The sequence below is a fragment of the Astatotilapia calliptera genome, chromosome 14 (assembly GCF_964374335.1).
Source record: "Astatotilapia calliptera chromosome 14, fAstCal68.1, whole genome shotgun sequence".
NCBI classification, from domain to species: Eukaryota; Metazoa; Chordata; class Actinopteri; order Cichliformes; family Cichlidae; genus Astatotilapia; species Astatotilapia calliptera.
This window is the reverse complement of record NC_137435.1, coordinates 17,937,857-17,947,204: the sequence shown is the minus strand read 5'-3', so window position 1 is coordinate 17,947,204 and position 9,348 is coordinate 17,937,857. Positions and strand designations below refer to the sequence as shown.

The following is a 9,348-nucleotide window of genomic DNA, read 5'->3' as shown; positions in this document are numbered from 1 at the left end:
ACGGTGGGCTTACCGGAAATGTAGTTTCTCCTCAGCGGAGATTCCGCTTTGAAGAATCGAGATGTTTAGGAATGAAACTACAATAACTCTCAGACACCCTTGAGGGGTGGAGCAAGGGTTTGCAAGAGTTGCCGGGAATTTTATGGCAACTTGGGTAGTTTAGAGACTTTAGAGAAGGTAAGTGGGATGGTCGTGTTATTTTTCCAAACTGGGTCGTTACCTAGGCCGTATGGGCATCTTAACTGTAGGCTACATTCAACAAATTTACGAACACATGATAGGTTTGTTGTAGTCATGCTATTAATACATTTCACCCACCGCTTTCCAACACAGGCAAAAGCTAACCTGCTGTCTTTCCGATAACGTGTTACTCTTAGCTGTAGCTACGGTCTTACTAACATAATAATAAGTTAGGTCGGCGGTTCATCATGCATAGTGTGTCGTTAGCATGTTTTTGGGACATAGGGACTCTTAAAAAAAGTGCTATTTTTGATTCTGAACTTTTTACAAATATCCACTTATTTTTATTGTTATTGTTTGTGATTCATTTTCTTAAGTTTCTTAATATCGTAAGTTTCCTTAAGATATTTTTTAAAATAAATATGAATTGTTTATATTGTTTGTATTTTTTGCAGAAAAGCCTTATTGCTGAGCCCCTGCCAGCTGTAAACACATCATCATGTCTTCAGAGAATACCTCGTATGGTCTTTTAAGTCTTTCCTCTTGAACGTGTTCTTGAATGTAATGTTTATATCCATGTAATATGTACACATATGTTTCCATTTTCTAGAGATGATGAGGATACTTTCAAGATCCTGATTGCTACAGATATTCACCTTGGTTACCTTGAGAAGGATGCCATTCGTGGAAATGACACATACACCACACTAGATGAAATCCTGCAATGTGCCAAGCAAAATGAGGTGCGTGCTTGTTGTAAGTGGACCTGAATGGACCATTACCTCCGCATGTCTCAAGTATCCATTTCTTTTCTTTTTGCTTGTTTCTTTGCTAACAGGTAGATTTCATCCTCCTTGGTGGCGATTTATTCCATGACAACAAACCTTCACGCCAGTGCCTTCACAAGTGCCTCACTATGCTGCGAAAATACTGCATGGGAGACTCGCCTGTACGCTTCGAAATCCTCAGTGACCAGAAAGTCAACTTCAACACAACACAGTCAGTTTCACTTGGTGTCATCCTATAGAGGTTTTGCACGTAATGTCATGTGCAGGTCGCTTAAGAACTGTTCGCCATATTGGATCTGATAAATGGTGGCGATCACATCCAATCACTCATATACACTTAACATACAAATTATCACTGATATTAATGAGAAATGAGCTATGCTGACTCATTGACGATGTAAGAGATAATGTACAGAGATGTGTCAGTATCATTATAATATAAATACAATAAAAATCAGGTAAATACCTGAGCAATAACTGTGGTCCACTTGATCCAGTGATTACAATTCCAGGCCAGTAACTGGGGTTTGTTACCCATCTTGACACATAATACTGATAATTATTTAAACTTTTATACACCTTCATATCTTGTCCAATATAATTCGTTTTTAAACAACATAATGATCTAAATCATGTGGTGTGCAGTCAGGGGGAATGCAAGGGTTACACAGCAAGAAGCTTGTTATGAAAGTGTGTTACTTTCTCTGAGAGAGTGTATATACTGGTTTCTTTACTCTTTTACTCATCTAAGGAATGTTTAGTAGGTTTGTAACTGTATTTCAGGATTACAAGCCCAAAAAACAAGTTAGTGTCACATGGTAAACGGTCACGTGTCTGTGTTAAATATCAACACTTCACCGAGTTCTTTTGATTCCTCATAGGCATCCGATGGAAGACAAAACACTGCTTAGTAGACCATTTCACACTTACACAGTGACTTCTAGAAGGGTGATGCGTCCTGCATGACACGTTGCCGCGGATCTCAAAATGGTGGTGCCCCCAATAGTTTTATTATAGAAGCTCTCTCATTCTAGTCTAAAAAACAGTGTCTCAGTAACTTTCCACTAGAAGATGGTCCCCTGTTATCTACCTTTTCCCAGGCAAGCGTGAGTCTGCAGCATTCAACCCCCCAAAGACACGTAGTGTAATGCCTTTATTTTCAGGGCCGTGTCCACTTAATACTATACTATATAACTTTATAACCCTTATTAATAAAAAAGCATAGCATTATTGAGGCACTTCAAATTATTTAATCACAACATGTGCTAAACTTCTATAACACACTGTTTTATTTATTATGTATAAATGTTATGTGTGTGTTGATATCTTGTAGGTTCCCCTGGGTTAATTATCAGGATGAAAACCTGAACATCTCTATTCCTGTGTTCAGCATTCATGGGAACCATGATGACCCAACTGGAGTGAGTTGCTTTTAGTGACAAAGGAAGTTATGAATTCAGATACAACACCCATTGTCAGGGTTCCTTTGACCCAGTGTTTTCAGTTCTGGACCTTTTGTCATTGTTTGTTTTCACGTGTGTGTTTCCTGTTTTATTGTGTTAGTCTTCTGTCTGTGTGCATTCTGTTAAGTTCTACTTCCTCTTTGTCATTAATCAGATTTAGTTCAGCTGTGTTCTCACCTGTTTCCACTCATCATCGTTATCCAGTGTATTTAAGCCCTCAGTTTCCCTCAGTTCTTTGTCTTGTTGTCGTCAACTCATCGTGTGTGTTTACAGTCTAGTTCAGTAGTTAAGGTCAACCTTTCATGTTCAGTTCATCCTGTTTGTGTAATAAATCTGTGAGTCCTGCAGTTGGGTCCTCTCTTTCCATTCTCATACACCTGACCGTGACACCCATGCACTAATATTCAAGTATGTGGATTTCTGTATGTTTTCTCCAAGGCTGAAGGCTTGTGTGCATTGGATCTGCTGAGTGCTTCCGGACTTGTCAATCATTTTGGCCACTCCCACTCTGTGGAGAAGATAGAAATCAGTCCCATTTTAATACAGAAAGGCATCACCAAGCTTGCCTTATATGGTCTTGGTAGGTTCATGTTTCCAGATGGATCAGTAGTGTCCATTCCTAAAATAATCTTGTTGTTTCACTAAGATTTGTCAATCAATCAACGATTGATTTTAATTTTGTATTAATATGTCTCAAGGTTCTATCCCAGATGAGCGCCTGTACAGGATGTTTGTCAACAAACAGGTATCCATGCTTCGCCCGAAAGAAGACCAAGATGGCTGGTTTAACCTCTTCACCATCCATCAGAACAGGTAACTACATCATTTAAAAGCATTTGAGATGCAGCTGTGTCAAACTATGGAGTGCTGAAAGTGTCAAACAGTATTAAATAAATACATAAATAAATACTTCATCATGTAATCAGTTAAACAGGTCATTAATATAATAATTACATTTTGAAATACATAATAAATAATTTACAAAGTACATAATTAAGTAAACAATGCTACTGGCGATTTAATTTGAAATGTATTCTGGGATACCTGGATACTCCAAATCCATATAACCACCTATTGACATTGACACTGCATCAATCCATAATCTGGGATTGGGCCATCTTGATTTGCTGTGCAGGGTAACCAAGCAGATGTGTGGGTCTGTTGACGAGTTGTTGTGATAGTTTAAATGACTTCATGATCCAGGAACCATAAAAATAAAAATAAATAAATAGTGAAATAGTAAAACATGTTTTTAACTAATTAATGACACATTTAAGTAATTATTTTCTTTTGAATTTATTTATTAATTTGTTGAATTTATTTCCTATCTTAGTTAACTAGTCATACAGTTAAATAATGATGTCTTATCATGAATTATTAATATGTGTTATAATTAATTAATTCAATAATTAAATAAACACACAATGGTGCATTCATTTATTTCATTTACTAAACAAGTCTGTCTCCAAGTGTTCCTCAGTAAACATACAGGGTGTTCTGTATGTCAGAGTCTTACCTCTGATACTGCTGGATAAACAGAAACTCACTCAGGAACGAGGTCACACAGAGCTCAAGTTTTCACTTGCAAGAGGGAAGCAGTTGTCTCCAACCCACTTCAACTTGCTTTCCTCCTGCAGGTTGTTTTTATTGGTTACACACAGATGTCGGCATCTCGTCCCAGCCAGGTGGCTTCCTTCATTGAATAGAATCTGTTCTTCTCAAGGCTGCTTGTTCCCCTTATCGAGGTCGTGCACGTACTCATATGCGCGGGTTACATAGAGAGCAAATAGAAGCATTCTAGCTTTTTAAATGGCAACTTACAACACATACATTAAACCTAACAGTGTATATGAGAGGGAAGTTGTGACATGAAAAAAAATCTTGTATTAGTATAACTTGTTCATAAATTTCTTTTTATTTGATCACCTAATTATGTAAAAATACCAACAACTTTTTCTGTGTTTGTATTTTGTCAAGGAGTAAACATGGTCCTACAAACTACATTCCTGAGCAGTTCCTGGATGATTTCCTTGACCTGGTGGTGTGGGGTCATGAACATGAGTGTTTGATTAAACCCACCCTAAATGAACAGCAGCTCTTCTATGTGTCACAGCCTGGAAGCTCTGTAGCTACATCCCTTTCTCCTGGAGAAGCCACCAAGAAGTATGAATGCACACACATTAAATGAATCACATTCTGAATGTATTTTAATGTCAGTTCTCAAAACACTGTTTGTCTGTTTATTCATATCTAGGAAAATTGGTCTGTTGAGGGTGAAAGGTCGTAAAATGAAATTGCAAGAGATCCCCCTGAAGACTGTGCGTCAGTTCTTCATTGAGGATGTGGTGCTGGCTGATCATCAGGACTGTTTTACACCAGATACACCTCATGTAACAAAGAAGGTGGAGGACTATTGTTTTGCAAAGGTCACAGAGATGCTGGACGAAGCAGAAAGGGAAAGACTTGGATGTCGGCTTACACCTGAGAAACCTCTTATTCGCCTGAGAGTAAGATGGATACACTGTGTGCATACATCCTAATGTTGCTGCTTAATTGAAATCTAAATATGAAATTCTCTTTGCAGGTGGACTACAGTGGCGGTTTTGAGGCATTCAATACCTCACGGTTCAGCCAGAAGTTTGTGGATCGTGTGGCCAACCCGAAAGACATAATTCACTTTATCAGACGCCGTGAGCAGAAGGAAATCAAAGGTTTGGCTGCTGCTGTGAATCTCTACACCATTAACTCAGCACTGGATAAATCCCATAATGTAGCTCTGCTTCAGAGAGTAAACTGACCATTCAGCCCTCTGATTTAATTCATTTTGCTTTTTAGATGAGAGCAGTATTGACTATGGGAAGCTGTTCAAACCTACTGCTGTCGAAGGGTTGAGAGTGGAGGACCTTGTCAAGCAGTACTTTGAGGCAGCAGAGCAGGTGTGCTCATCTTAAAACCGGCATGTTTAGTGTATGGAATCTCTTGTTTTCATCTGGCATTTGATCTTTGTATTCTTTCTGTATGTCTAGAAGGTACAGCTGTCCCTGCTGACTGAACAAGGCATGGGTAAGGCCATTCAGGAGTTTGTTGACAAAGATGAGAAGGAAGCCATCGAGGAGCTTATCACTTACCAGTTGCAGAAGACACAGCTCCATCTTCAGTCTAGAGGAGTAACCACAGAACAGGATATAGATGCAGAGGTAAAAGAACGTAGCATGTAGTGGAAGTGGAGTAATTATTGTCATATTATATATTTTTCATGTTTTTATATTTTCAGGTTCGGCTATTCAGAGATTCCAAAAAGAACACAGCTGAGGAGGAGAAAGACATCCAAGAAGTAAGTAATGACTTCACTGAAGCCTGAAATTCATTTCTGTGTTTGGTTAATTGTCTCTTTCTTTCTCAGGCTATGAACAGAGCTAAGGCTCACCGGTTGGAGCGTGGTGATGGTGACTTCGCAGATCAGGATGTTTCAGATGTTAATATGGACTCTGACGAAGGCTCGGTTCCAGTTGCTGCACCTACACGAGGCAGAGGGCGAGGAAGCAGAGGCCGTGGTGGCCGAGGGAGGGGCAGAGGTGAGGGCGATAAAGAGAAGCAGTAAAGGTGTATTTAAAAATCTTGATATGCAACAGTGCAGTGACTACGTACAAGTTCCCATAAATGTGTGGCACTTGTAGGTTGACTTGCTTTCACTCTTATGTCCAGTTCATCCCAAACCAGCTCGATGGGGTTTAAGTCTGGAGACTGTGCTGGCCACTCCATGTTTTCAAGCTTACCATCTTGTTCATTTTTCGTGAGGAGTTCTGGCATAGCTTGGACTTATGTTTTGATGTTGATGCCACACACTGTGGAATCATCCTTTCACCTACTGACGGCATTCAAAAACCCTGCACGATGAACCGAAGATTTCACATTTTGATTCATTAGTCCATAATACCTTCTTCCAGTCCTCAGTAGTCCAATGACAGTGTTTCATAGCCCAGGCAAGCCTCTTTGTCTTATTCTGACATCTTAGCAGTGGCTTTCTTGCTGCAACTCGTCCTGTCAAACCTGCAGCTCAAAGTCTTCTCTTCTGAGACTTGTTTACTACAACCACTATTAAGCTGTGTTTGAAGCTTTTGTCCTGTGAGCCACCTATCACGCAAGCTGTTAACTCTCAGAAATTTGCCCTCTGATTCAGTTGTGGCTTTGGGTCTGCCAGAGCTCTTCCTGTCAGAGTTTGCCCCAATTTCTGAGTAGCTTTTGATGGTGAAAGAAACTATAACGACTCCTTGACTTTCTTTCCAATTTCTTTGTAGGAAGGACCTACATTTTTAAGTGTTATGATGCTCTGTCTCTCTTCCATTGTTAATTGCTTTTTTCTCACCATTTGTGTAGCAACACACTAGTTTCTGCAATACAGTACTGTTCAACTGATGCTCACAAGGGTATGGTACCACAGTGTGTTCCAACACTGCTTTATACAGACAAAGGAGGTTGTAAGTAATCTAGAAAATCTGAAACACCTGTAGGAATTGTAGCACCAGCTTTTGACTTCCATTGCTGCAGAACAACTTTAAATTGTTAACCCATTTTGTGTTGCATGAAAAAGGAGCTTTTTGTATAATTCTGAAATGAACATTGATGATAACATGATGTCATGATGGGATGACATTTCGCATAAATATTATAGACATTATAGGCTAATGTGATAGTACAGAAAAAGCAACGTATATAATATCAATCCATGATTTCAATGACTTGTTCCATTATTTTTCGGGCTGTTCAGGTGCGACTGCCTCTGAACCAAAGCCAGCTGGTCGGGGTCGGTCCCAGAAGTCCTCAACAACATCCCAAAGCAGGAGCATTTTTCAGGGTAGGGGAATGTAAACTTCTGTTAGTGTGACTGTCTGTAAACACATGTTGCACTTGTCTATCCACAAAAAGAGCCACAGAAAATTCACAGAAATCTGTCCCACGTCCACTGTATGTTTCCTCCCTCGCTCTTCAGCATTTCAGGCATCCTCTCAAAAGCCTTCTCGGACTAGAGCCACCAAATCTTACACAGATGAAGTGAGTTAATGATAAACGGTAACACTCATAAACTCACACATCTCCATTTTTAAGTGAAGCATACCATCCACTAACATTTAATCTCATATTTATCCATCTTTAGGTGATCATTGATGACTCAGATGAAGATATACCTGTAACAAAAGCTGCCCGGCCGCCTCCAAAGTATGTTTGTTTAAACCTAGACTGTAGAAGTGTTATATAGTGTTGTATTTTAGAGCAATGGCTTTTCTTAAAATCTTTGTTCTTTTCTACACCAGACCGTCGTCCTCATCATCATCGTCCTTCTCTAAATACGGCTCTCAGAGCCAGAGCCAGTCAAGAGGAATTGCATTTGAGGACAGCGATGATGATGAGGTAAAACAAGAAGGCAAATTCATGTATAGGATGTGTCGTGTAAAGTGGGATTAACATTAAATCATATAATTTTAGGTGCAATAAAAATGCATCTGAATTCATGACATCACACATATATTTATCCAACATTGTTACATCTTTTAGTTTTCTCTGACTCGTGCCTTAATCCTTTTTTCTTCATCTCTCTTTTTTTTTTGATACAGGATGATCCATTCAAAGCCCCGACCAGAAGATAACCATAAGTCCATCTTAATTTTTCCAAAGTTGCAAGTTAGCTGCTCCGGTATTATTCTGAATGATTTCAAGGTCCATACACATTCAATTTCCTCATCACTCATTCTTAATGTTAAGATTTTCATATCAGTCTGTTTTCTGGTGAAAGGTTAGATTGAAGGGTACATATGGGCAAGGTGGAGGTTTTGTCCTGGGTTTGCACAGTAAGACTGTGCCTGTCAGTTGGTGGTGGACTGCATCTGTACATCAACAGTAACCACTAATGGGGTTTATCTCTGGCTTTTGTAGTACTTTTGTAGTTCTTGAAAAATAAATGTTGCTTTTGATATGTAATCAAGTGTTTTATTTTTGCAATATAACTCAAAGTCACACATACACTTAGTGGACCCTTTATTAGGTCCTCCTAACTAGTACAAGGTCGATAATCACTTTTGCCTTACTCCTTCGTGACATAGATTCAAAAAGGATACTGGAAACATTTCTCAGAGACTTTGGACATGATAGCATCAGACAGTTGCTGCAGATTTATCAGCTAGATATCCATGACGAGTCTCTTAATTCCATTCCAACCCAGAGTTGTTCTATTGTATTGAGATCTGGTCACTGTGGAGGGCGTTTGAGTACAATGAACACATTTTCATGTTTAAGAAACAGTTTGAGCTTTGGTGCATGGAGTGTTACCTTGTTGGAAACAGCCACCAGAAGATGGGTGTACTGTAATCATTAAGTATAACAAGAAACCATTTTCGACACCTTTACACCAGCAGCAACGGCTCGAACCATTGCTACAAGGCAGGAAGGCTGACCCAACCATCTAAATTCTGCAGGAGACATTGGGCCTCCTTATGCTGGGCTTACACTGTGCGATTTTTGGCCCATTTTGAGCCGATTTTTGAGTCGTGCGACCATTTTGGCGATCGGCCCGATTTTAGCCTTGATCGTGCGTCGTGCATCGTGTAGTATACGTGGGGTAACGAGACGCGATTAACACCTCACGACCAGCTCCCGATCATCAATCGCTTGGTCGTGAGGGTGTCACCGCAGTTTGTCACACTGCGCACGCGCAAACACAAATGTCAGCGAAAAAGACGGCGCAGCACGGCAGTCAGGTATTAACCCTTTAAACCAGGGGTCCCCAATCGCAGTCCACAAGGGCCGGTGTCCCTGCATGTTTTAGATGTGTCCTTGAGCCATCACAGCTGATTTAAATGGCTAAATTACCTCCTCAACATGTTTTGAAGTTCTCCAGAGGCCTGGTAATGAGCTAATCACTT

At 39.9% G+C, this 9,348-nt stretch overlaps 1 protein-coding gene across 2 annotated transcripts; it reads left to right on the top strand.

Moving 5' to 3' along the window:
- The first annotated feature begins 84 nt into the window (after positions 1-84).
- mre11a (MRE11 homolog A, double strand break repair nuclease) lies at positions 85-8,407 on the top strand. 2 transcript variants are annotated; one of them, XM_026192498.2, is made up of 19 exons: positions 85-177; positions 636-699; positions 791-923; positions 1,019-1,179; positions 2,302-2,389; positions 2,870-3,011; positions 3,130-3,244; positions 4,409-4,594; positions 4,686-4,938; positions 5,016-5,142; positions 5,267-5,367; positions 5,458-5,628; positions 5,706-5,765; positions 5,835-6,006; positions 7,200-7,286; positions 7,422-7,483; positions 7,587-7,648; positions 7,744-7,840; positions 8,044-8,407. In XM_026192498.2, exons 2-19 carry the CDS (start codon positions 680-682, stop codon positions 8,074-8,076), a joined length of 2,070 nt encoding a protein of 689 aa, XP_026048283.2. In that variant the 5' UTR covers positions 85-177; positions 636-679; the 3' UTR covers positions 8,077-8,407. The 2 variants fall into 2 exon arrangements, with proteins under 2 accessions (XP_026048283.2, XP_026048284.2); XM_026192499.2 differs by lacking the exon at positions 85-177 and adding an exon at positions 228-281.
- Positions 8,408-9,348: the final 941 nt, after the last annotated feature.

Excerpts from the sequence above, each read along its gene's own strand:
- mre11a (XM_026192498.2), top strand. The coding sequence starts at position 680 with ATGTCTTCAGAGAATACCTC. Across the intron at positions 5,629-5,705 it reads AACAGGATATAGATGCAGAG|GTTCGGCTATTCAGAGATTC; the intron begins GTAAAAGAACGT and ends TTATATTTTCAG. Across the intron at positions 7,484-7,586 it reads CCAAATCTTACACAGATGAA|GTGATCATTGATGACTCAGA; the intron begins GTGAGTTAATGA and ends ATCCATCTTTAG.